The sequence below is a fragment of the Buteo buteo genome, chromosome 2 (assembly GCF_964188355.1).
Source record: "Buteo buteo chromosome 2, bButBut1.hap1.1, whole genome shotgun sequence".
Taxonomy (NCBI): domain Eukaryota; kingdom Metazoa; phylum Chordata; class Aves; order Accipitriformes; family Accipitridae; genus Buteo; species Buteo buteo.
Genome location: NC_134172.1, coordinates 51,525,787 through 51,553,717, shown reverse-complemented (window position 1 = coordinate 51,553,717; position 27,931 = coordinate 51,525,787). Strand labels below are relative to the sequence as shown.

General features: G+C 38.2%; 1 protein-coding gene across 1 annotated transcript; it reads right to left on the bottom strand.

The window, feature by feature from the left end:
- Window positions 1-44: 44 nt before the first annotated feature.
- On the bottom strand, window positions 45-27,931 carry STK17A (serine/threonine kinase 17a). Its single transcript, XM_075054527.1, has 7 exons — window positions 27,603-27,931; window positions 19,291-19,503; window positions 12,882-13,026; window positions 6,244-6,370; window positions 5,467-5,515; window positions 5,177-5,356; window positions 45-4,365 (listed from the first exon to the last, which is right to left on the bottom strand). The coding sequence occupies exons 1-7, from the start codon at window positions 27,779-27,781 to the stop codon at window positions 4,032-4,034; spliced, it is 1,227 nt and encodes a 408-aa protein (XP_074910628.1). The 5' UTR covers window positions 27,782-27,931; the 3' UTR covers window positions 45-4,031.

The following is a 27,931-nucleotide window of genomic DNA, read 5'->3' as shown; positions in this document are numbered from 1 at the left end:
TTTTAAAGTGTTTCCCAATGCATGAACAAAAGACCCATCAGCTGTTCAGAAAACAAAATTTCCTTTATTATAAAGTTCCTGAAACAGTAAACACCTTATCAGAAGTACAATGAACTGGCACTATTTCTTTAAAATGTTGAACTGTCTTCCAGGAACAGCACCTGGAATATTCAAGAGAGCTCTTAATCCATGGAATAACTTGGCGCAAGGCCCACCTTCCTCCCTCTCCCCTGCCAGCACCACCAGTGGAGAATGGGCAGTTAATTTTTATGTGCATTTCCTACCTAACAGCTCTCAGTCTTCACCTGGTAGATTGCAAGCTGGAATTCACCCTTTTGTATTTACAGATCTTCAACTGAAAAGCGTAAGAAATGGGACAAATCGCAATGCAAATTTAGCTTTGGACAATAAAAGGATTATTTTATAGAACTTTCAGTTTAATGACTAAAAAAATCTATATCCTCTTGCTTGAAGAGGTGAATGTAGCAACAAGACAGGAAGAGACAAGGCTTTGCTTTCAACTGGATGTTTGCTGTTTATTCCAACAACTGCAGCAGAGGCATAGGCCTGGACCCCCCCCACCTATAGACATAGTTCATGTCCCTTGCATCAGAACCATAGGAATAACAATTCTCCAGCAATTTCTAAGAACATCTGCACTTCCATTCCTTTCAGCTTGCTGCATTCAAGCAGACAACAGCCATGCTCCCAGTGTTACGAAGGCAGCCAGCAAGTGCCCAGTCTGGAGCGGGGACTGAGAGAGCGTTGCCCACAGGGGACAAGGAGTTGATTCCTTCTCCGCAACCACCCCCTTCCCCACAAACACTTTAAGGCATAAGCAGCTTTTTTCAGATGAACTGTGTATGTACATGCAGTCCTCCATATTCATGGAGCTGCGGAAAACCAGCTCTTCTTCACAAGCTAGTGATTTGTTCCCAGTCTTAATGTGTTACTTCACTAGTAACTAAGCCTCTCAAAACCGTTAACCTCAATAGCCCCTTTCTACAGCATCGGGTAAGAATACCTCATTTACAGCTTTACCCACACTTACGGTGGAACAGAAATAGCTTCAAGTGTGTGGGACTGGCTGACAGTCCTGCAGTTAAATGTTATAGAAAATTTTCCTATTATAGGGCCAATTTAAGACGCCTTGTTTATAACTTATACTATTAAACTTTCACAACTTCATACAAATTCTTAATGATGTTAAAAAACACTGTACAAAGCCACCTTAAGGCACAAAAAGTTAAACAGAAATGCAGCCCACTGGAAATCTCAAAGCAGCCAATTCAAAAGAAGCTGGCCTTGTAGTAAGTACATAGTTCATTTATACATGTTAAGCTTCATTGTCATACATTACAAACAGTAAATATAGAACAAAATGTATGCTGCTCAGCATCTACTCTTTTTCATTAGTATCAGTCCCCATCTGAGACATGACCTGTGGTTACAAATAGGAACTGAAACAGATATATGTCCCTCAAATGATTTGCTATGGGCAACCATGAGCTATTACAAAGTTAGGGATGCAGATACGGCAACGTTGTTTTGTAAGGGTGGGATGTGAGCATGCTTCAACCTCAGTGCTTTGCTCAACTTTGTAAAGTTGGAAGTGTGGACGTGAAAAAAAGAAGTCAAAATGTCAGTGATGGAAGCTTGGAGAAATTGTAATCTTGCACAAAAGAATTTCATAAGTTAATGTCCTCTCACCCAAGCAAATTGTCTTGGGCAAATGAGTGAACAGTAAAAGAAAGATGCCCATGAAGAGTACTGTTGTGCCTAAAAAGTCTGAAACAAACCAGCTTTGTAGGAATATGCAGTAATGGAGCTATCGTCCACCTCCAGAAACACCCAGATAAAAGCTACTCTGTTGGGTCCAGGATTCTTGTTTAACTTCTACTAATGGCCAGCCAGAGCTATCCAAGAAAATCTTGCATGGTATCTTCTTAGTAAGAGTCTACAGGTTACTGTCTACAGGAGGGAAAAAAAAGCAAATGACTAATTTCTGCAGAGTATGAAAGGCACCTCTGCATTACAATATAAAACACATCAAACTCAATTATGAGTACTAGTGGATATGTTCTTATATGAAGGTCTTCAAGGAGTGAGAAGTTGCCCTACCTACATGAATATTTGGTATGCAATTCCATAGGGGAAGAAGCCTGACAGAATGGTTTAATTTAGGTGCAATTTTTCTGATGTGGCTTCAAGGGAAGGCAACCAGACCACTGGCAAGGAAGCCTTATAGAAAAATGCTCATTGCCCCACTCAGTGTCACACTGCTTTTGGTTCAGTTTTCTTGTTTACTAGTGCTTTTTCTTCCACCCTGAGGGCAAGGCTAATTAGATCACCTCAGTACTGCTTGTGGTGTTAATAAGCCATTAACCTTTTGTGTGAAGGAGGAATTGTAATATTAGCACAGAGCACTGAACTCCTGTTCGCTAAAGAGTAAGAACATTCTTGGTACATTTGAAATTAGGAAAGTCTGTAGCAACATGGAAAAAAGGAAAAACTAGCTTAAGAGTTTCTATTCATTGTTTTATAGCAAGAAAGCTTTTGTCAGGGTTTATTATAAAGAAACAGCGTAAGGAAACCAAATAAATAGTTGAATAGTTAACACTATGCAATATAATAATACTAAACTTCAATTACATAACAATTAAACTTTGGAACAGCATCAATATGAAAGATTTCTTAGAAAACTAGGACTCAGTCCGAGATCCTCAGACCTGTACATTGCAAAAACCAGTCAATTTTGATGCCCAGCTGGTCCCAGCTTTGTCCTCTGAAGGACCGTGTCCATTGAGAACTATGACCCATCCATACAGCTCCCTAATTCTACTCTGCCCCATCATACACATGCTGTTTTTCCAAGTGTCTAAGGGAGAGTGATCAGGAAGCACGAGGTATGAGTTGTGCTTCATTGTTTCAGAGGAAGCAGTATCTTCTTCCTCATCTGATAGCTATATTGAACAAGGTTATGCAATCTAGCCTAAGGATGTTTCTTTCTGCCTTAAAGCAGCTGTTAGAGGAACAGAAAGAAGGCAGAAATGACCTCATGCTCCCAGTAAAACCCCAGCTGGGTTCTGGGGGGAGGTGGAGTCAAGGGCTGACTTACCATTAGTTGGACAAACTGTCTGATCAAACATGGTGAAGTCAGTGAAGAGAACTTCAGCAGAGCTACATCAGACCCTCTGGCATTCCTTTTTTCCACTCATCAACACTATGCAGTCACACTGAGCTGGATTCTATTAGCACATCTCGCCCAACACAGGAGGGGAAGGGAGCAATGTCTGCTGGCTCTCAAAAGGAACTGACTTAAGCAAATTCATCACCCTCTGGAGCAGGATTTTACTGTGCTCCCAAATAAAGAAGCATCACCACTGTGATCTGGAATTGATCCCCAATACAAATTTCTTTACCTGTGGGACATGCACATCTCTTCCTAGAGAAGCACAGCTCACTGTTTAGTATACACCACATAAGTCTGCGTCTTTGACTGGATGTAAATAAAAAAATATATACACAGTATAACTTTGAAATCTGCATGTCAAACCAGTTAATCAAATTCTCCTCTCATACAATTTTTAGATCAGTAGATAGTTCCACTGAAGTCAGGAGTGCTAAAAGGTGTTTGAGGAAACCCCAGCATTATATATTTGCAGTAAATGTCAAAACATATCCTAAAATACTCCTCTTGACATCTGTCACTGAAACACTTCCAATGTCAACTTCTCCAGAACACTGGAACAATTGACAAAAACTCTGCTACCAAGCAACAAAAACCCCCAGAAATAAAAATTACAAACAAAAATAAGCTTTTTATCTTTGTTACATTCCTGTCAGCCACTTGAAACCTTGTTTATCTGTTCCATGAAATTAAAAACTTGGCACGTTTTCCTTGGATGCCATTTATCAACATTTTCTTTTATCTAGAACATTTATTGCATATCAGAAATTCACTTGGCTAGGATATATTTGTTTAGTAGAAAACACTGCCTTCCAGTTATAGCTATGAAGCTCCACACAGTTCAGTAAATGAATTCTCCTGGTATTTCTTGCAGTAATGGTTCCTCAAATTTAAATCGTTTGGAAATGGCTTTCTGCTCAGTTACTTTTTCTTTTTCTGACTGCCTACATTGTCCCAGTGTATACGAAGCCACTACAATTAGTTCTTCTGTCACTATGGATTCTTCCTCTTCAGTCTTCTCAGCATCTACTGATTTTTCAGAGGCAGAATCTGCATCTTTCTGGGTGGTATCACTGGTCTCCCCTCCTGTACTCTTATTCCAGGCCCTGCAAGCAGGATTATCACTTTGTTCTAACCACGGATGTTGAAGACATTCTTCAGCAGTTGCCCGGTCCCTGCAGAGGAAGGAAAGTGTTAAAATAAGTGTCCAAATGAATTTGAAATCCAGTACCTTGCAGAAGAGATCCATCCAAGGATACGACTGTATTAAAGACAGACAGAAGTTAAAAAGAGCACTGATATCTATCTTTTGCCAAAAAAGACCAACAGCAGCCCAAGGAGATGAACTACTAACATTTAAAATAAAGAAGTTCCTAGATCCTTAAATATCAGTTTACACTCCCATGTTTAAACTTTCAAGGTTTATACAGATATTTTTTTTTATAAATAGGAAAATTATCCAATCCTTACTTTCTTCAAGTATTCCCATAGACAAGCAGTAGGCAATTTCAATAGTTGACATGCCCCATGAAGAACTGGTGAAGTTCCACAGAAAACCCCTTTTCTATTTTGAGACCTGGAATTTCCAGTTTGCTGCCCATCGAGAAAAGCATACTAACAAACCAGAAGAGTAAGGTACTCTACCAACTCATCAAAAAAAAAAAAAAAAAAGGCTCAAAGCATAGTTCATTTAAAAGACATCAAAGTACCTGCAAGGAAAGTCAGTATACTGTACCACATGTTACAATTCATATAGTTTTCTGAAATCAATTTGACTTTTAATTACTAATACTTGGACACATTCAGAATATGCAGATTTGGAGGGAAATGGAGGAATTTTTTTCATATACATGAAACATACTAGCACAATGAAATATGAATAATCAAAGTTACCTTATACTTTAAAAATGAAAATGCCAGCACTTGCTACATTTAAGATTAATCCAGTCTGACATACTAGCATATACAATTGTGTATTTTACTTACTCTGGTTTCTTAACAAGCAGAGTTTTGATGAAATCCACGGCAGACTCTGATATGAGGTCAAAGTCTTCTCCAGAGTAAGTTACATTCATTTGAGATATATTTAAGAATGTTTCTTGTTTATCATCTCCTAAGAAAGGCGATATCCCTGTTAGCATGACATATGTCAGTACTCCAATGCTCCTAGATTAAAAGTAAAAAACAGAAGAGCAGTTTTTTAGGGTTTTGTTGTTTTTTTTTTTAAAAAAACCTTTTCAGTAAAGTTATGATAACTATTCATTTGTTCAACTTACCACATGTCAGTTGCTGTACTGATTGGATCATAACTCAGAATTTCAGGAGCTATTCAGGGAAAAGAAAACAAGGGCTTTTTGTCATATGCAGACACTACATTGTAGTTATATAGTGCAATAACAGGCATGTGGTAAAATTTAAGATAAGCCATTTGAAGCATGACAGTCTTTTGAAATCAAGATATTTCTATTCAAGTTAAGTGATTACTATCATTCATTGGTTTTAAATAAAAAAAAATCGTTTTCCTTTTATTACCATCTTCAGAAGCCAAGCCAGTCTCCTTCCCAATTAAGGAAGCTGTACACAAATTTCTTAAGGAAAAATTGGAAATATCCAACATTCCATATTCCAGCACTGAAACCCATGCCCATAAAGATATACCATACAACTTAAAGATATTTTCAAGTATGTTTTCAAGGCCTGGAATGGTTTGGTTTTTAAAAAAAATAAAATGGCTACAAACCTCTACAGGCTAAAATACTATATTAAGAGACTGAGTATGTAATTTTGAACTCTTAATCCAAGTAATACTTATTATCACTGCTGGTAAGAATCATCTAAAGCATGTACTCATCTTCAACACAAGCACACAATTATCACTCAGACTAGCAAGGCTTGCCTGTTCTACCTTTTACAGCAGTACCATGTCCAAGTAATAACCTGATCTTCCAACACAGTAACTACACAGCCAGTCTAGCATTCCCCGAATTGAGGTAGTTTCTCTTTTCACTTCCCGAAAGCCTGGACTATACATCACTCCTATAGTAACAACTTACCTACATATTCTGGAGTTCCCATTATTTCTCTTAGTTCCTCACTGCTCTTCATTATTCTGGAAAGGCCAAAATCTACTATCTTAATGTCTCCCAGAGGAGACTTACTGGTTAGTAGAATATTTTGGGGCTGAAAAACAAAAGAAGGAGACTTTCAGGATCACCCAAATCTAATGTCTATAACACCATATTGCATAATTATTTTAGATCATGAGTAGCAATAATGAATTCCATAACAAGTATGATACCCAGGATCACTTCCCCCAAGGTGAACTTGAAGAGACATGTAGGCTAAAAGGAGTGGCAGGATTTTCTGTTTATAACTGAGAATCAAACATCTACCTTTATTAGCTTAGAACATATATAAAACACATGCTAATAGCTATCATTTAACAATAGCATATAAATACCTCCACATTTGTACCTTTTAGTCCTTCATATCACCTTTTTAACTCTCCTTCCCTCCTTGCTTCCTTCTAACAAATGGTGTAAAATACCTCCTGTTGAAGGGTACCCAAAACCAGCCAATCATTTTAAAAAGCCTGAACACATAAAACTATTTGACTACACCTGTTTAAAGAAAGTCTGTTGCAACCGACCTCAATCTTGTTCAAAGTACAAACAATTGTATTACAGAACACTAACTGAAGAACAGTTTAAAAAATACAGCAGCCTGAAAAACAGGTTTTTAAGAGCATCACCTTTGGATAAACTTGTTTGCTCTGACGTCATTAGATCTTGGCTGTCATCCTTCAAAGCAACTTTGTGGTCATTAAGAAGTTCCTTACCATCTATTTCAAATGCTAGCTCAGTTAAAAAAAAAATAATCTGAAAACTAACTTTAGACAACAGGTCTTCAAGATTTTTTTGTAGCTGAAGCATATCCTTGCCAAAAAAAAAAAGGCACGACTCTCCCTGCCCCCAGGCCAATGATCACATTGAGTTCTATCATTAACTTCTCTGAATGGTAACACTGACAGTTGACACTGCATTCATGCCTTTGCTAAGCACAAGTTCCATGAAAGTGAAAAAACCTTTATTTATTGGGAACATGGATCGTCTTGCATCAGGGGTGGCTGAAAAGGGAGGAGGGCAAAACATTAACACCAAAGCAACCACTGACTGATAATCCAACTGGATTAACACCAGCATTTATACTTTTTCCCTAATCACTGAGCCATTCTGTCCTCATCACCTAGTCAATCATGAAGGCAGCTTTCACATCAATAGCCTTGCTTTTGAACACAGAAATAAAACTGTGCAAGAACATTTTAGAAACCTTGGGCCAGTTCTTTCTGCAAGACCTAAATATAGTCAAGTTCTTTCATTCCTGCAAACTTAAACCATGGTATTTCAAACTCCATGATGTTGTCATTCTATTTTCTGTTTGTAAATTGTTAAGAACAGCTTATTTTTTGCTTACAAACTGGTGGCTGTACAAAGGCTTTTGGAGCTGTGCATTACCATATGCTTTATAGTTCACATTTATTCTCTATTTGTATTAGAAAAGCAAACATCCAAAAAAGCTGACCATGCCTCCCTAATTAGTCTCTCAGATGTTCTTCCCAGTGGGAAATTTAGTTACTTTCTGAAGAGGCAAATAGAAAGCATGAGAAAACCATTTGTTCTCTATATTTAAACAAGGAAAAGTTTTTCATGGAAATGTTTTGTGAAATGAAGAAGTTTCTATTGTATTTTTTTGAAAACAATCTTATACTCAAAACACACCTATGCAGGAAAAAAATTGTCTACAGTATGAATTTAGTCATAACCCTAAATCAATTCATAATGAAATGTCAGCTGTTTTCTTCTTTTAAGGAATCATTATGGGGTTTATGTGAAGTGACAGTCTAAACACCAGCATGAAACCTTAAAGAAGCCATAGCTTTGAACTTAACCATAGTTTTCAGCTTGACACAATTACTCTAAAACTTTAAGAAAAGGAAGATCATTTTCCCACATCTGTAATGCTGTTTCTCTTTTGTTTTTCCTCCGCTATAATACACCTAGGTTTGCCTAATGCTAATTAGCCTACAAAGGCAAGAGAGGTGCAGGCCAGAGGCTCACCTGGTAGCCATTCTAAAAACGGTCTTTCACTCTTACCATCAAGCAGTAATGAAATGGCTGATGAAAACTGTCAAATGGCAACATTTAAAAACCTCCCCTTCTACTCCAGTAAGGCTTAAAGGTTCCAATTTACATCCTTTTATATTGTGCACTGAACAAAAACATAAAAAGAAAATCCTTGGCTAAATGGACAATCTCAATGGATGTACTTTACTACAAGATTGGTATATGCACAGAAACCACGACATGGCCACACAAGTCCAGACCAATGCCATAGTTGGCACAGCCAGAAACGGGTACCTTGGGAAAGATTATAGAAACAAGACAAGAAGTTGTATTTTCCAGGCATACTGTCAACAGCTAGAAACTTGGGCTTTAGGAATTTGATATGTTGGTCATACCTGTATCATCATGTTAAGAGTAATAGCAGTGAAAAGCATCATTTGTAATTGCAAATATTAACTAGTCTTATGTATTGCACTTAAATTGGACTAAACTACCATCACATGAAGAACGTACCTTTCTTGACACTATGAACATCAGTGCAAAGGCCAAACTAAGGCAATGTATACAAAGATCAGGTCTCATCTGGAAACTTATTCTGTGAGTCACAGAAATTGTTTGTAATAAATGTACTTAGTAAAATAAGATACCCTTCAACCCTACCTTGCCTGCAGGTTTTGGAATCTTATAAACTGACTATATAATGGCAAAATCCATACATTGCAAATTTGCCATTATCCCAGAAGTTTCTATGAGCCTCTGGCCCTAATATTGCTTGTACTTTAGTTGGTTTCGAAAAGAGTATGACTAAGGACACATGATAAAGGTCATGTTTTTAAACTAATCAATGCCTCACCTTAACCTGCAACGTTAATAAAGTTAGGTATCTAATTTTGTAATACTGTAAAAAAAATCAGATCCCTAGAAGACAGAAATTATCCAAGGAATAACGCACAGAAACAGGAAAAAGAGACTAGCTTGGATACCCCAGCTACATTGCATGTAAAGACGCTAAATTAGGCTGATCAGTCTGACCTAAAAAAAAATTAAAGGACTCCCATATCTTTAAAGCAATTGAAAAGTAAGAGCAGAGTTTACTTGGGCATTGGGGTTTTTTTGGTCAATGTGTACAAGTGGAAAAAATGCAACAGGTCACTAAAAGAGTAGGCATATTAGATTGGCATCACACTTAATTTCCCAAAATAAGCAATGCCAGGTCCCATAAATTAAGAAATAAGGCTATAATGAAAATAGGTTCTATAGAACCTGGATACTCTATACCCGCCTATTAACAAACAGCTAATTGATATAAAGGTTTGAACTCCAGATTAAACTGTGCTTTTGCCTTGAAAAATTGGTATTTTAATTGTTAACTCTTTTCTTAGTTTCCTGGGTGTATTGGGTTTGTGTGGCAGAGGTTTGGTAGCAGGGGTGGGGGCTACAGGGATGGCTCCTGTGAGAAGCTGCTAGAAGCTTCCCCAGCTCCAAGTCAGACCTGCTGTAAGCCATCAGTGACAGTGGTAGTGCCTCTGGGATAACATATTTAAGAAGGGGAAACCTGCAGCAGAGAGGGGAGTGGGATGTGAGAGAAACTCCTCTGCAGACACCAAGGTCAGTGAAGAAGGAGGGGAGGTGCACCAGAGGAGGGGATGCCCCTGCAGCCCATGTTGAGACAAGAGGCAGCTAGTCCTTCCTCAGCCCCCATGCCTTTTTAAATTCTCTTCCATTCCCAACTACTTTAAGCTTTTACCAAACACCAATTCAAGATCAAATCAAACAGCAAAGGAAAACACAGAGAAAGGAGTCTTCCCTTACTCTGCAGCTTTTACGCACCATTAAGAGGAAATGAAAGACTCCTGACTACAGTCTATGCACACCCTACAAATTAAATAGCATCAACACAATACTGTCAAGTGATACTTAATTTGCACTCAGTAGCATTATATTTGCTCTTTCTCCAAGTCAAAACTGGATTACACGATTGTATTTTGCTATTAAAAACAAGCCATATTTCAACCATCTTTCAGGAGAACCATGCTTTTGGAAAGAAATGTGGCAACCAAGCCACATCAAAATACCCCATTTTTTTTCTGCAGTGTTTAGTCTCATAGGAAAAATCTTGCATCTATTAAGGGGGAGGCAGACAGAAGCTAAAGCAAGCTAGCTGCCAGTGTCACAGATCTGGTTGATTAGATTTATAATACAAAACTACAACAACAAGCAGACAATCACATACTGACAACCATTTTGACTTAAATTCTTCTGGGGGTAGAGCCTGACCTCTTTGAAGGTGCAACATATGGAAAATTGGATGGACCTTTCCAAAAGTATTTGTACCAGCTAGATGAAAGGGAAACCTTTAGAGACCCAAAGGTGAAACTAATAGCACAAGGAAAATATTTTAGGAAGAATTCGCAAACTTTTTGATATTGGCAAAAACCTTGCTTAACAGCAGTATACTTTGCACAAGTCTTCCAAATGTCACCCCACAAAAGCAAGTATTTAGTAAATTCCATGGTGCTGTAAACCACTAGGTAAAGCAGCATGAGCCACGCTATACAACAGAAGACGGTTTGAGGCCAGTGGGTTAACGAACATGCAGCCAAAACCAGCACGCAACTTCAATTTGAGTTCCTTGAAAAATGGGCCTTTTTTTAGTCTTGCAAGGCATGTGGGTCAATCAATCTTTGCAAGTCATGGTTTTTAATCCTACAGTTTCCATCATCTTTATTTACCAATATTCTGAAGATGTCCCTAAGCCTTATTTTGCAAAAACCCAATAATCTTATATATCATGAAATTAATCATGCTGTAATTAGGACTCCTATTAAGATCCACTTTTTAAAAACACATCACACACTGCACTAACATATAAACATATCAAATTCAAACACTAGACAATTTGCTCTGCTAATTATTTTTTATAAGCCAGCAAAGCAACGCTGGATCTTTCAGTGAGAACTAGATATGCTCAATTTTATAACATAAGTTTTCTGATCAGTTGAAAAGTTTTTAAGTAATCTTTTTCTGAACTTTGAAAAAGCTACATGTCTGCAAGCTGTAATCAACACCCCAGTCTACTTTTGCCTTTAAGTACTGTAGTCAAATAAAGCACAACAAATGCATTTCTGATTACAGATACCCACCAGATAGTGCTAAGAACCACCACAGCTTCAACTACAAACATGCATGAATATATACTGTCCATAAAGACATATTTTAATTTTACATACTTTGCTTTAAGGAAATTCAATGGCCAACCATAGCAGAAGCACTGAGTATCTTGTATAAGTGTACTGGAACTTTAAGGAATTCTAACTGCTCATTTTTAGTCCTTTTGAACACTTATTCTCACATCACTTGCTAAAAATTTTCCATTAATTATTTTAGTATATTAATATTCTGTGTGACTAAATCAATGGGCTACAGAAAGTTTTAAAGTATTCCACAGATAATTTGAATAAATGGTTGGAAAACCAGGCAGGTGACATATTTGAGTGCAAATATTACTCATCATCTGCCTCAGCTGATGAATGGTTCATGATGTGCTAGGTTAATATATTAAGTATGTACAGCCTGATACTGGAATCTACTGGTAGCTTTGTAATACTGCCAAAATGCAATTAAGTATAAGTAAGGATCTCAGCAACAGAACAACCACATAGCAGCTTACTACATACTTAATAAATATGGGAATTGGACATTGAATTTGAAAATTTTAATGCAAGATACTTTTTATACTGCCTCAGTAATAAAGTAGTCTAAGCTCAAAATGAGATAAAATTGCATCTTCCATATGAGTGTATGGATAGAAGCTAAAGAAAATTAACTGCAGCTTGCTGCCAATGGGAGAGTATAGTTTTCTGGATCCCTGTTACAACTCCCTTCTTAACCATAAGAAATACCCTGGATTTCATGTGATGGCAACTGTACTTTTCTCTTGAATTGGGTCAAAACTATTTTTCAGTAAGAAAAAATATTTACTCCAGTAAATCATTATAATTTATATCCCAATAGGGTGTTGGCCAACTGTTTGGCAGTAAATGACAAACATTTAAATTAAGGTTTACAGTAATTTAAAAAAGTTTTATAAATGTATTTAACACATTAATATACTGTTTACCTGTCCTGTATGAACACTTCATTCTGAAGCATTACACTTTACACTACCAGTGTCTCTGCCATCCTTCTGCTTCATTAAAACCCAAGTCAATACAAAAAACAAACCTATTTTTCAATGGCCATCTAATACCTAGACATTTTTATTGCACTTAAAAATGAGTCAGGTCTTACCCAAAGCACTCATTAGCAATTTAAGGTGCAATGCAAATCCACTTTTTAATTCATTACATTTCACTTAATCAAATTAAGTTTATATTTGATGTAATCATAGAAACTCCCAAAAAGGCTTGCATCCTGGTACCTACTGCATCCCAAAGGTTGTATTTTATCGTTTGAGGAATAACTAGATAAAAATTGTGTTAATTACAAATTGGCATTCATATGACATACGACCAACAAGAAAGTCAGCAGATATGAAATTAATGAGAAAAATACAGCAACAATCTTACCTTTAAGTCAAGATGAACCACATTGTTTCTGTGCAAGAACGAAACTCCTTCTAAGATCTGCTTCATAAGTCGTTTAACATCTTTCTCTTTGAAGGCTTCCTCTCTTTCAGCCACACACTGGTCAAAGATTTCACCTCCAGCAGCACTATGGAACAATATGAATTTTATTATTTCAAAAACTAAATTATAGCACCCATTTTGTTCTACTTGCACTATTTTATTTAGCATAAGCAAGATCAGCAGGTGATAGCATCCAATAGCGATATACTTTCAATTATTAAACATTTGGCAAGCTTTTACAGCCTAGGAAGGCTTCTCTGCAGTATGGCAGCTTTGGAAAGAAGCAAAGATCTTAGTCATTTAGGTTAGAGAATATGAATACTACGGAAATTTTGGGGACTATTTTGGAAATGCTGCTGACTATGCTTTAAGATGAATGCCACATTTGTTTAAGGGCAGTGTTTACATGAAAGATGTGCCTTTTGCCATTCCTATGAAACCACATGGAAATTTGGCCAAGGTAAGCCTTTGTAAACACAAAGCAAAACAGCCCCACACGCGGTCCTCCTCAAAACACTTTGCACATAGTCAAAAGACTAAATGTAAAGTCTATAATTGAACTGTTTATGAAGTCTCTGGTATACAGGGATGCATTAAGCTTCTAAATGGCAGCTTTAATCTAAAAATACTTTTGAAAATTTTAGCTCTCAGCTTGCTTCCTTATCTTTTGTTTATGTTTAAATGAATAACAAAGTAAAAAAAAACAACTAGAGATGAATGTTTTTAAAATACTCTGAAGCCACATGCAGTACCATTTCTGTATAGCAATGATTCTAGAGAAGTAAAATTGTTTACAACATAACCATGTAGCATCAAAAGTAAAATAAGTAGAGCAGAGGCTCCATCTTAAAACAAGAATGGGCATAAGAACATTAGAATGGGGCCATTTTACATATAGATTGGTGAATTACTACTATGAAATCAACACATACACACTGTTCTGCATGAAATTCTATAATCATCCTTTTGTGAAAGATGGTGAAACCCCCGAGGACAGCATCTCCTCCAGTTACCCCAAACTCTGACATGCCAAACATGACTTTGCACAAGCATTAATCTTTATTGATGTATAGCTATTTATTCTGCCTTTGCTTGCTCTTTTCTAATAAATTATATTACCTAAGCAATCCAGAAGACAGAGAGGCATATTCAACATGAATATAACAGCCAATGAGAGTTCTACAAAAATGGTGCATTTGGATTATGTACTCCCAGAAAAAGAACACTTCAATATACTCAAATTTTCATTTTGCCTATACTAACTTTGCTGCTGCGGTCCTAGTACCTTAAAACGCCTCATGGTTTATAGAAGTTTTTTGCCTTCCCAGATACTCTCATTACTGTAATTTAAAATTCTCCCTGCAGATTGTCTTACAAGAAAAAAGATTTTAAAAGAGGGTTACATCTTAACTTTTTCTAAATAGTTTTATATTTCTGTTCTATATGCTGGCTAACTGGTATAGCAGTACAATTTGATTTATTAAACTAAGATTTTCTTTTAAAAAAGAAAAGTCCATTAAATAATTATTTTTCTTCATCCTGTATCAAAGGTGGTAGAGCTTAAGAATAAAATGAGGTTTTCAAAGGAATATTAATACTTTAATTCCTCTAGAAAAATCGCATATGCCTGATGCTATCACATCTTTCTTCAGCACATCTTTCTGTAATTCGAGGAGAAAGTTAGTTATATTTCAGCTTTGAATAGGATTCAGATATTAATGACATTTTTAAAATGGACATGGGCTAGTGTATTCTAATATTCTAAAACAAATTCCTGTAAAAAGCGACATCAATTGGATCTTCAAGATAGGGATAGAAAAAACATCTACTGTAATCAATAGATTAAACTTTCTACTTTAAGAATGCCATAACATATTACTTGGGAGAATGATTTAATTTCTTGTAGCACTGAATTATAATGCACATACAAGTGATAAGACCTACTACCAAAATTACTAACACAATGTGTTTTACAGCAACAACCCTGGGATTTTGCTGGTATAGCTCTGCCTCTTAAAATAAGCAAAACAATACTTCTGCCATTTAGTTCTGTAAAATAGATTTATACCCCAAAAATGCTGTTGTCAACCAGGGATCACACTTTAACAGACCCAGCTGACAAATCAGCAAAGGGGGAGGGGGGCCCTTATAAAAAAACAAAAAAGCCCTGTTTGCTATGTGTCTACTTGGTAGACTCCTGTTACAATTAAGTTACACTAATAAACAAATTAACATTGAAGGAGGCACCAAGCTAACATGTAAGCTACTTAGAATTTTAATACTACACTTAAATAACTTTGAATTAAATGTGTTATAAGTCAAGGCAATAAAAGTTGAAGCAGATAATGTCCCATCACTGAAATCAAGAGATAGCACTACCATATGAGAGTGGAAAACTCTCCATCCAAAAAACTTTTTTTTTTTAAAAAAGGTATTTAAGTACCTCCCAGTACTTCTGAAGATGCCTAGGTTCATTAGCATTTTTAAGAGCGAGACGAGCAAATACAGCCCTTACACATGCACACCCACTTCATGACTTGTGAAACATAGCCATTCCCAGCTACCATAGACAAATATACTTTACAAAAAAAGTTTCACATGGAAAGGTGGTTTCACATACAATGCTTCAATTTTTTATCAACTTTGCTACTTAGGATGCATATAGAACAACTTCCAGACAATTCATTCTATCAAAAAATTACCACACTGGAACAAGTAACTAGAAACTCTTTGCAAGAACAGGGGAAATTTGTTACTGCAACACTGTTTTGTGTATTGTTGCTGGGGAGTGAGCATAATTGATTCCCTTAAGCAAAACAGTCAGCTAGCTGTGAGCCAACCCAGTCACAAGTGGTTGAAGTACAATGTCAAAACGAACTCCAGAAAGATTCTCCTGCACACCTCTGCCAAGTTTTGCCAAGTTCCTTAACAATACTTTCAACTCAGTTATTTTGCATTCCCTAGCTAGAGTTCAGGGGAAAAAAATTAATCAAAACACAGAAGGGATTAAAATACCTGTTAGGGAAGTATTACGGGCATGTCATTGCTACGTATACATGCAGACCAGGAGTTCTCTGGTGTTTATAACATTTACCCATTTTTCCTCTAAGAACATATTTTCCATTAAGCTGTTTGCTTTTCTAATGGTCATTATGAAATAACAACTTTGCAAACCACTGGGCACCCCCACCCACCTCCACAGAAAATGTTCCTAGGGGATAAAAGCAAAGAATTGCCCTTAGGACAATAAAGTCTTTAGGAAAACAAGCCATCTTAATCTGAAAAAAAATGGATAAGGAAGTATTTAAGAGCACAACGTTTTGAAATCCAGTGTTACTTTGAATGCATTATTTCTCTAGTGCACGCTCCCTTAGCTAGGTGTATGAAAAAACGTGAGACATAAGAATTCTTTCCAAACTTAAAAGCTACGGCAACCAGAATTCTTTAGCCATTTTAATTTGTTTGTGAAAGTACTGTTTTGCTATTAATTTCTCTATAGTTTCAAGTGGAATCCAACTGCTCTTCATCAATTAAAAGCATGCTAACATTTCATTACTGCTTATCAGCATAAGTGAGCTAAAAGTCATTTGGAAGTCTGGAGCATTAATCTTTGTTACAATTATGTTGACTTTAAATTCAATGGAGACTGCTTATCTTCCTTGAAACATATCTTAACAATGCACTGGATGGAATTCAGCATCCTACTTCTTTCAAGTGCACTTACAATACACTTACACAGTCATTTAGCATATCATTAGAACAAACCTATTCCACTGCATCTGAAAAAATTAAACATTCCCCCAGCTTTAATGGATCAGACATTAAGATAGTCTCCTGAAAGACTCAGAAGTACAAATCCTCAGAGTACAGATATGTAGATAACAAGTTCCTAGAATACACTTGATTTCGAACGCTGAGTGAGACCGTATACAGTCTGCAAGGGCCAAAAATCTTGAATCTTACACTCTGTCAAAAGCCTTTCTTGAAAGGGTTATCTCTGGAAGATAAACGGAAACTCATCTGCTTTCTGTACACAGAGCTTGTATTACAAGATCACACCAAGGTGGTCGTAATGCTATCAGCAAAGGTTCACATTCACTACTGCTGACAGTCATACCCTCCTTTCCTTGGCTAGGCATACCATTAGACAGTAAGCAAGTGAATTTACTGAGAATTTTTCCAGTGTAAGGCTATCATAACATACCAATGTCCCCAAAGCCTAAGAAAACTGTAAATCCATATCTGATGAGAGGACATACGGGAAGAGAAGCATCCAAATGCATTAAGTTGTAGATACTGTTCTTTTAAGTTCTTGGTTCTCAAACGCCTTTTTTTTTTTTTTTTTTTGCCTTAACCTGTCCAATCAGGCAGCCCAAGAACCCAATGAAACGCAAATAAAAGGTAGCTAACACCATTTGAGAAGTCTTTCCCTAAAACTTTTTGAAGAGCTCCAGTCTTGATTTGAGACTGCCATCTAGAACAGCTTTGCCAATTACTCCAATAAACAAGAGCAGCACAGTTATTTTTGATTACAGTGGTTTTGCTTCAAGTTCTATCTATTGAATCCTAAGCCAAATGAAGTGTTTCCTGCCAGCAGACTCTTACTTTAACCAGTCACACCTCCAGTAAGTAGGTCAATCAGTAATGACCAAGACAAGTAGTAACATTATCCAGGTCCAAATAACTATAGGTGAAAAAAGCACTTAATCCAACATATCAAATAAACCCTGAATATGTCTCCAAGATGATAAAGACAACTTTTTTCTCTTTTAAAGTAAGCATAACATAAGTTTACTATATCTACACAAGACCCTGGCAGGTAATTACTCAGTTCAGAAGCTCTTCTCAAAAAATTACTGAATGGCTTAGATTTTGAAGTTACACATACAGGTTTCTGTAATGTTCAACACACTAATGACCCACTATCAGCTATCCCCTCCATAGATGTATAAGCATATGAACACTTACAAAACCCTCCAGTTCTTAAGCATCAGATGCTCTGTTGCTCTTTCTTTCAAAGGAAACTGGAAAAAGCCAAGTACATTGCATACAACTATCGAGACCCAAAGTTATCAGATTTGCTTTTTTCCTCTTATATCTGATGTGTTAGGTTTCCCAGACTGTATCTCTACATTTTCAGTGAAAGTGCAGTTTTCTTTTTCATTCATTCCATTTTCACTGAAATACAGAAACATGACTGATCCACAGATTAATTCCAGGCTTTACATACTATCTCTTCAGACTTACCCCTTCAACTCCTGTTTAAATCCTCTGGTTGAGGTCTTGTAACAAACAAAATTCAGAGACTGCTGTCAGGGTGGATGCAAACAGCCGCCAATTTGCTACCCTACAGCTGAAGCCAACACTGTAATGCATCATTGCCTCTGCCTGCTCAGAACTTAATATTAACAGTTAGTGGCCAATTTTAAGTTTGTTTTCTGTCAAAAATTTATACTGCTTGAAAGACAACCCTCCATGTAACATTAATACTTCTCTTCATGAAGGCAAAGGACTAGGTACCCCCCTCAGCCCTTATGACAGATTCAACATCAAGACAAGAAACTTTAAAACCTTAGCAGGTAAAGTTAGTGGCCAACAATTAAGATTTGTTTTTCTTCTTCCCAAGATAAAGATCTGCTACACAGACCATCAAGCTTAATAGAAACTGAAATGCCCTAGAAAAGCTTGCAGTCTAGATATGTTCTTTAATCCTCTGCATACAGAATGTCAGAAATCTACTAACTCAAGGGGGAAAAAAACTCCACACAGACAAATGTAGATTTCACAAGTTAAACGTTATTTGAAATAAATTATTCTAGGTCTGAATCCTCCTACTCTTTTTCTTCCCCCAAAAGATAATGATTTAGAGGGCTTTTCTTGCAGATCATAGGGGGTTTTGATACTTTCTTTTTAACAATGACATTGCTTTCAATACCTCTTTCATAACTGGTAAAAAAACAGATCTCACCCCATCTTTGTCACTGTCAATGAAATAAACTTCAGTTTTTGAACAGATACTCATTGCTTCTTTGCTGTTCCTCTTTTGCAAGAAGGGAGTGTACACAGTTCATATTTCACTAAAGATTTTTTTAACTACATAAATTATAGTTCGGCTTTCAATGACACTACATAATTGGAGAAATTTATTATAATCTGCAGTAGTTACAAGACTGCACATAACTTCTTGCAATACTGATTTTCTTAATGATTCTTTTTTGAACTCAAGTAAGTGTAACAGGCAAGCAATAAAATCTTTTCACATTATTCATACTGATACATGGTATTTTTACATTATTAGTTTTAAGCAAATACTGCAGAAAGTTATTCAGGAATTATTACTAGTACTTACTATTCCAGGACTAAAATCATCTCTGTTGCAGTTTCATAAACTTCATGCAAGTTAATGACCCAAAGGTTGCATTGTGCCAGCTCAAGGACGGCAATTTCATGGATTATTTCCATCCGACAGTCTTGGCCCTTTCTTCTTTTTCTCATGAATTTTGCTGCAAACTCTCTTTCAGTGTCTTTCTGGATACACTTCTTCACCACTGCAAATTTTCCCCTGAAATTAAAGAAGAATTTAAAATTAAGTCCCTTAGTGACAAGTTTAGTATTGCCCTTATAAATTAACATTTCAGGAAACTTGAATTAAATCTCTATTAATGGAAACATTTGAAATATGTTCTGAATTTAGAAAGATGCCTTGCTGAGTGATAATCCCTACACTTAAACGTTAGGAACACTACAATCCAGAATGTAATTTAACTTCCATGAAAAATAAGGAATTAAAAAACCCTATCAATTCAAGGAACCTGGATTTCAAAAATACAGAATAAACAAGCTGTGCTTGTTTGCAAGATTGAGTCATTCTCCAACCTTTCATTAAAAAGGCTGGCAAAACCAAAGTGTACAGACTGGCAATTTATGCTTTCTATGACTACGTCACAATAACCCAGTTATTGTTTTCTAAAGTATCCCATCATATTCAAGGCAACAGCAAACACCACTCTTACTAAATAACTGTTCAAAATCCTGCTCCATTTGCCATGCAATATCCAGATTCTGCTCTGCATTTTCAAAGATGGCACCTTGTATCTTCACTATGATATGTGTCAACTGCTAACAGCCAGAATTTTTTTATTGTTTGACAGTTCTCAAAATCCCTTATTCTTAGTCCCACTGTATAAGTAAGGAACATGGATGATTTTAAAAAAAAATTCAGCAGCTTGACCAACATAAAGCTTTCTAACAAAATTTTTGCAACAGTGATAACTTGAATACACACTGAGCAGAACTGAGCTTAGTGCTTAACCCACATTAATGAGCATCGTTTCTGACAAAACACACGACCGACAAGTTACACCAAGCCAGCAGGCTAGCTAAAACCACACTGCAGTACTTACGTCAGAAGACTTCCCCCACAGCATTTTGGACTGAAGTGTCTGCTCTCAACTTCCTTGCAATAGAGTCTCATGCCACCTACTCCACTCCATTCCATTCATACAGTACTGATTTTTAGACTGAAAAGGTCTATTAATTAATATTCGTCATCTAATGCAATGATGAATTCTCATACTTGGAAGTATAGCAGTCTTTTTAGTTCTTACCATATGGGTATAATGTTCATCAAAACTATCTTTTTTATTTATATATAAAAATTTTCTTACAAAGCTGCAGGAATAGCTTGGAGATCTTTATTTTGGTTCTTAACTTATTGTAGGGTTGCTGAGACCAAACTAGGAGTCCTCATCTGGCTTGGAACACAATTACATGGGTTTTGCCTCTCCTATCTCCAAGCTGAAGTTCACAGAATTAACTAATTCAGCTCATGTGAAAGTTTTCACTCTCGCAGCTCCCAACCTATTGGGATACTGCTATCCATGAAATGTAACGGCTAAAAGAATTTGTGGTCAGCTTGCTCTTAACAGGCATTTGTTTCAAAATTACCCAGTCTAAATGAATTAAGTCAAATAAGCACCCACAAAGTGGGTATTTGCTAGGCAATCTTACTAAAATAATCGGACTTCTAACCACTGATACAGCCACAGTTATTCCGCTAAGAACAGTACTTTGCATAAGCACACGTTATCTACAGCACAATATGTATTAAGGCTAGATCAGAGCACAGCCCAGATATCTGTGAAGGCAGACAAAGAGTAAGGATGTGCTTTCAGTGTCTTGAATCCAATTTTGGGGGAGAAAGTTCTTAATTGCTAATATGTACGTTAAGATAAATTTTCCTTTGCAAATGCATGAAAATAGTATTACAGGATTTTGTAGCACTAGGAAGGTGTGGTCAAAAGATCACTATAAAATGCATTAATCACTATAGAGTTACCACAGAACACCACAGGAGGAATAGACACCTAAACCCCAAATAAAGCCTAACAACCTGCTAGGTGTCTGGTACGCATCTACCAAAAACCATGCTGGAAGAAATAACAAACGTGTACAGTAGAGACAGCTCATCAGGAAACATAGGAATGTGCTAACAATGCTACCAATCCCCAAAATATTGCCAGGACAGTGTTTCTTTTAGGTAGATTTCTAGGAGGTTTGTGACATTAGTGTTGCAGCTAAAAGTATAAACATCCCTCCAGTACTGCAATCCTAACCACACAGAGAGCAACCTTCCTTATGCAGCCAGTGAAAAGGATTTTAAGTTATTCCAAACGAAGACATATATCTGTACGATTCATGTACAACATAAAGCTATGCATTTATTGAAAGTGTTAAAATTCTTGACATTTTTAGCACCAAAACCAAAAACAGCACAAGAAAAAAACCCCTAGCAACTGTGCTGCTAAGAAAAATCCCAACAGATAAAAATAAATTGAGACACTAACAGATAAGCCCTTTAACAGCAAGTTATTCTAATACCTGGTAGATACTAAGCCTTTATACCAAAAACCTAGACTCCTGGGTTGAGCCTTCTCTGTTTTTCTTAAATAGTCTCTGAGTACACAGTTTCCTTCCAGCTGAATGTTGCCTTAGCACAGAATTCAAAGCTTTTAATTCTAGCACCGGTGAAGGACCTAGAGAAAGTAATTTAGAAAAGTTTGAAATCTCTATAATACAGCTTTCAAGAACACAGTGTTGTTTTGCATTATGCACAAAATCTATCTGAAAGCAAGTTAATTAGGCTAATGAGTACCGACGTTGCCGATTCATCGCACATTAGTCACTATGGAAATAAAACAGTATTCATGGGGCAGCAAGAAACAGCAAGAGCCACCACGTGTGTGGCCACCCATGTCCTGTGTGGCTGAGCTGGCCAGAAGCCTGACAGGTGATGTAATTAAAAGGACAGGTTACACAGGAGTTCAGCCAGCTGACAAATACTAATTCTTAGTTGTTTAAGACCAAGAACCCTGCCCAGATTCTTTACAGTTATACCTATAATTAGAGATATTATAACGACTGCCTGTAGAACTCATCTTTTCTGAATACAATCCCCCAAAAGATCCAACTTGACAAACCTGTTGTTTACAGCTAATAGAACTAATTACTGTGCAGCAATCTAGATTCATGCCTGAGAATTTCAGAGTGAAGATCCAAAGATACCATCTGCTGAATGGTTAAGCCAAAAGATAAATTTGTAAAGAATTTCTTTTTGATAGAGACAGAATAGTAAATGATACAGATACAAACAAGCTTTCCCATAAAGTACACATTGCATACGCTTCAACTTTGCTTTTCTTAAAATCCTGCTTTTCAGAACTCCTTATAAAAAAACTATTAGTGAAAATAACATTAGATGAGAGCATTGCTAGTTTAGCTGTATGGAGAAGAGCTAGCAGCAAGAACGCTGCATTGAAGGAAGAACAATTTTGAGAGGAAATACTTAATGTGCATTTCCAAAGTTAAAAACTGACCACCAGTCATCCAAACACAAACAAAAATGCTTTGAAGGGAGACATGAATAGGAAACTAGAAGTAGTTCTCAGTCCTCACAAAAGTCTCATTCAAGAATTATGATTTAAGATAAATCATATCTGATCACAAAGAAGCTCAATGTCATCTTTTCAGTTTGCCAACAGAATTAGCATTGTTTCATCTAGCATACATTATGGCTTAAAGCAAAAGCCTCAAATCACAAATCAAATGTCAAATCAGATAAGCTGGAACATTTATGTCACACCAGTTAATTTTGGTTGTCATAGGCTCAGAAGAACAGAGAACTAACCTTACTTTAACAGTTATTTTTAAAGTGACCTATAAAACCTTGTCACTGTAACAAATGCAGGAATAACAGCAATTCCTGTGAAGATATTTACTTCTTGTAAAGTTCAGATGACTTTTCTGAGATCCACAAAACTGTATGCAATTTATTACATAACTCATATAAAACATTTTGTCTAAAGTGTGGGGTTTTTTTCCCCCTACAATTTTTGATTTCCAAACAGCAAGGTGTGGGGATTCCACTTCTGAAGTTCGCGAATGATTTACTCACATAAATTTATTCTCAAATGGTGGAACCAACTACCTGCAACTAACTCTTCATTTTCACCTCTTTTCCACTTTCACTTAGCTCCTCAACTGTTTCACCCTAGCTGTGCTACTGCAGAGAGCAGCTGAGGACAGAAGTATAACAGCATATACATTCTTACTGGTGCGCAAAATTGTACAAGTGTCATGTACCACTAAGATATACATTACTGAAAGCTACCTGAGAAATAAGCAAGTTCATGCCAGAGTTTGCAGGGCGGGGGTGTGGAAATCAAGACATGGATTATCTGCACATGAAACTACGACCAGGTCACTAGTCAGAAACAAAGAATATTTCCTTATTATTCTGTTCAGTCTCCTCAGATGATTAAAATACTTGTTATTCTTAGCTGTAGGTGAAGAATGAGCTTGTCTGCTTTAACAAAAAACTGGGAATGAGGACAATCAACTGAATTGCACTTGACATAAATTTACATGCATGCGCTGCATGCATTTCGCTAGCAGATGATTGCTTATTTCAGGGCAATCATTTAAGGTGACTGTTACCTTCCAGTGAGAAGAAAGCAAGGCCAGTCATTTATGCCTTCCTCCAACCCAGCTCTAGCATCAGAAGTATTATTTTCTGTACACAAATAATGATTTCCAATATGTACATAGCTTGTTTTACATTAAAAAAAATGCAATAGTCCATCAATGAGCTGAAGAATTAACTAATAGTCTAGTAATATTTTGTGTGCAATTAGGAGTTTTTTGTTGAGGAAAAAGGAGCAAAGCAACCAAATACAATTATACTAGTCTCTTTAAAGAAGCTCTAGGTAATACAAAATATATTGTTCCCCATTTTACAGTACAATTATGACTTAAGCCCAGATGGTAAGCGGAAGAAGAGTTAAGCAATTGGTGCCTTGTCCTCTTGCAAAGGTTACCCTACTTTAACCTAACTCAAGCTAGCACTGTCTGAAAACACTTAAGTCTGAGTGAGTTGATGAGAAGTGGCACCCTTAAAACATCCATCAGAGGTAAGTTTGATTTTAAACACCATGCAGATGAAGATTTGTGTGAGAATGTTCTGATTTTGGGACAGTAAAATTAATAAGGCTGTGAAGACTAGCCCAAATTTTCATTTATTAGAACATTTCATTAAAACCCCCTGCCATTTCCATGCCATCCTAAGCAACTTAAAATAATTCCCTTTCCAGAGTAGTCATTATAACCAAGTTTTTGGTATTTTTCCTAAATTAACCTGTTTTTCCTAGCAGCTGTATTTTGATAGACTTGCAAATGCTTATCAACTACTGAACGAAGCAGCAGCCTTTTGGAGCACATATACTTTACATTCTCAAAGCAGCTTTTTCCCCCATAGGCAGAACTACTGAAGCCTGCCCCTCCGGTGACATTGTGATCAAGTTCCTCCCAGGCTCATCTATGACTTCCAGCAATACTTCCCCCAGGACTTTCGCCCCCTGGCATGCCACGAGGGGCCAACAGCCCCAGTACCTCCCTTCCTTGCATTGCTAGAACTGCAACGCCTTAACGTTTTCCCACATTACCCCCTCTTCCCAACTCCTCCACACATAGGTGACAAGGGAACAGAGGTCCCAAATGCCATGCGAGTTCAACATACATGTGTTGACTAACTGGATCGGAGGCCAAAGAGCACACAAACCCACTGAGTTCATGCAGCACTCCCACTCTCAGCAAAGGTGCTAAATCTACTCTTTTCTCTCCCTGCTGTCGGTTTTAAACACAATTCATATGAATGCTGTTATTCTCGAAGCCTCTATCTGAAGTTCAGCTTTTAAATTGTTTCCCTAATTCTGGGAAATGGGATGGATGAATACTGAGTGTATAAACATTTTTCGTTAGCCAATTCACCTACCAGATTAGAATTAATATAGACTATGTTGTGTGCACAAGGACTGCTTTTCACCCGAGACAAAAACCTGTCACACCTGGGTGGTAATTTGTCCAAGTCCTTTGCAGAGACTTACACACTTTATGAACAGATAAGAGTGAAACAATTTCTGCTAAGTATACATTATCAATGAAGTGACAGACAGTTACAAGTGGCAGAGAGACTTTACCACCTATGCTTTGTCACGAGTTAGCAAAAAATTGTCTTTAATGGGAGTACTTGAGCCAAAGTATCCACTTTTTTTTTAAAATCAAAATGTAGTAAAAAAGTAAGCATTCAAAGTTGAATAAAAAACCAAGCACATACAAATGTATAGATTTCTATACTCTAAGAGAAGATAGTGAAAACATTTGTGAAGTTGAAGAGAGAAAAAGGTAGTCTGAACCAAAATACATGCAACTGTTGCACAAAAACAAGACAAACACTTCAAACAGTCACTTAACTAATTTTAATATAACTACAGGTGCAAAATCACAACCTTCATGTGAAGGTCATCTTTAAATGTAGCTGTGGTCAGAAATGACTCCACACTAAAAACCATGCTGAGATTTACTTGTTTAAACTGCAGACTAAGCTTTGCTGTAGTACTTAATTCTCGTTCAAAGTGTAAAGCCAATCACTTCAGTTGTACTTTTGTGTGCCAGAAGGAAGCTTCATCTAGTCTATTTTCCAATTAGGCCAAAAAATATCACCCAGCTCTAAGAAAAGCTCTCACTCCATGGCAGAAGTGCAAAATATTTTCTGAAAAGTCATCTGATCTTCAAATAAAAAAAAACCCCGAGCAGCAGGGATACCAGGTCATCCTGTGCTACGACTGCTCCTATGCCTTCCTGATTGTTGCTTAGAATTTAGGCTGTTTTGTGGCCTGCATTTAGTTAGCTTCAGTTTCCAGGCCCTGGACATTGTGGTCACATCATGGTAAAAAAAAAGCCTTCTCACTTTATGGGATGTTTCTTCCACCTGCTTCCCATGAGAATGCTTTAGGCCACTATGTTTAAACAGGTATTATTCTATTAGTACATCAGAGGTACTAAGTGAGTGTTAAGCTGACACCTAGGCAACCTAAAAATTTGTTGGAGGTACTTACCGCAGCTAGATTTGCTTTGAAACCCTTCTTTCCTCTTTACATCCAAAGGGGTTGTTTTTGCCGCTGTGTGAACTGAGCTACAAAGCCAGCATAACTTGCAAAAGAACATAAACTGAGGAGTGTATCTTGCCATATATCCTGTGGTATTTCATCTAGTCTTTTTTTTTCTGAATACTCTTTAGATTAAACACATGTAATTGTGAGTAAGAATACTGTCATTCTTTTTACAAGAAGTGACAGAATTTCAGACAAAAATATGGGTTTAGTGGTGCTGAAATTCCATATATATAGTTTCTGAGATGCAGAAGCCTTCCAATGAGACCTTCTGCCTCAATCCTTACTTGCTCTCAGTCAGGTGTTGAAACTATACACTGATCAAACCTTACATGCAGAATCACTTTCAAAACCAAGGTTTTTTTAGCCAGCTTTTAATTCTTTGAGAAGTTCCACCATTAGATTATTCTCAAGCACATGCTACCACAAACCAGCCTCCTCTAGACTTGTTTTTCCCCATGTCACAGCTTACAAAGCTCAAGGGAAAAAAAACCCCAAACAAACGGGCAGGTTTCCGTCTCCGGTGGAAATCGGGAGGAATACTCCCTGCTCCACACCGGCTCCGAGGGAAGAGCGCAGGATCTCCCCAGCCAGCTCCCCAAGGCTGAGGACGACTCGTTCGCTGGAAGGAGGGACAGCCAGCCGCGGCCAGCAGCAGCTGGGGTACAGCTGCGCTGACAGCTGCCTCCCAGCACCCCTTCCAGCCCAGCGCGGCGGGCACGTCCCCGGAGCTGACCCACAGCGGGGCGAGGCCAGCGAAGGGGTGCCACTAAAGGCGGCTCTAGCACGGGGCAGCCACCCCCCCCGCGCTCCCCGCTCCCGCTCCCAGCCCGTTCAGCTCCCCCGGAGCGGCAGAGGAAGGGGCGGCAGGTGAAACCGCCCGCTGACTGACTGACTACCTGCCTGGCGGCGACTCGCTGCGGCGGGCAGCGAGAGGGGAGACGCGGAGCGGAGGGCAGGCGCCCACTTGGCCCCCAGCCCCGCCGCGGGCGGCCGAGCGGCAGGCTCCGCCGCGGGCACATGCCCTGCACCCGGCGCTTGGAGAGAGCCGAGCCGAGCCGGGACAGGGGACACGGGACACCTCCTGTCACCTCCGCGGGAGCACCCCCAGCCCGGGGACGGGGCGGCAGCGCCACCCCCCCCGCCCCGCGCTCACCTGCCGAGCTCCCTGCCGGGGCTGAGGCTGTACCGCTGCTGGAAGGGCTCGGTGCGGATGGGCGTGCGGATCTCCGTCAGGAAGCCGCCTCGCCGCCGGCCTCGGCCGGGAGCGGGCTGGGGTGGCGGCGGCCGGTCATCGCGGGAGCGGCTGGGTGGCGGCTTCTCCTCGGGGCTCATGGCTTCTCCCTCAGCCGGGGGACTCCTGCCCCTGCCCCTGCCCCTCTCGGTCCGCCTCTCCGCCGGGCTCCCCTCGAGCTCCGGAGTGAGCCGCCAGCCTCCGCGGCTCGAGGAGGGCGCGGGCAGCACGCGCAGCGCCGAGGGGGCGGA

Bases quoted from the DNA above. Each gene is read 5' to 3' on its own strand.
- STK17A (XM_075054527.1), bottom strand. From the start codon at position 27,781: ATGAGCCCCGAGGAGAAGCCGCCACCCAGCCGCTCCCGCGATGACCGG. The intron at 19,504-27,602 runs GTGAGCGCGGGG...CTTTAATTTCAG, and splicing joins CCCGGCAGGGAGCTCGGCAG to GGGAAAATTTGCAGTGGTGA. The intron at 5,516-6,243 runs GTAAGTTGTTAC...TTCCCTGAATAG, and splicing joins GGGAACTCCAGAATATGTAG to CTCCTGAAATTCTGAGTTAT.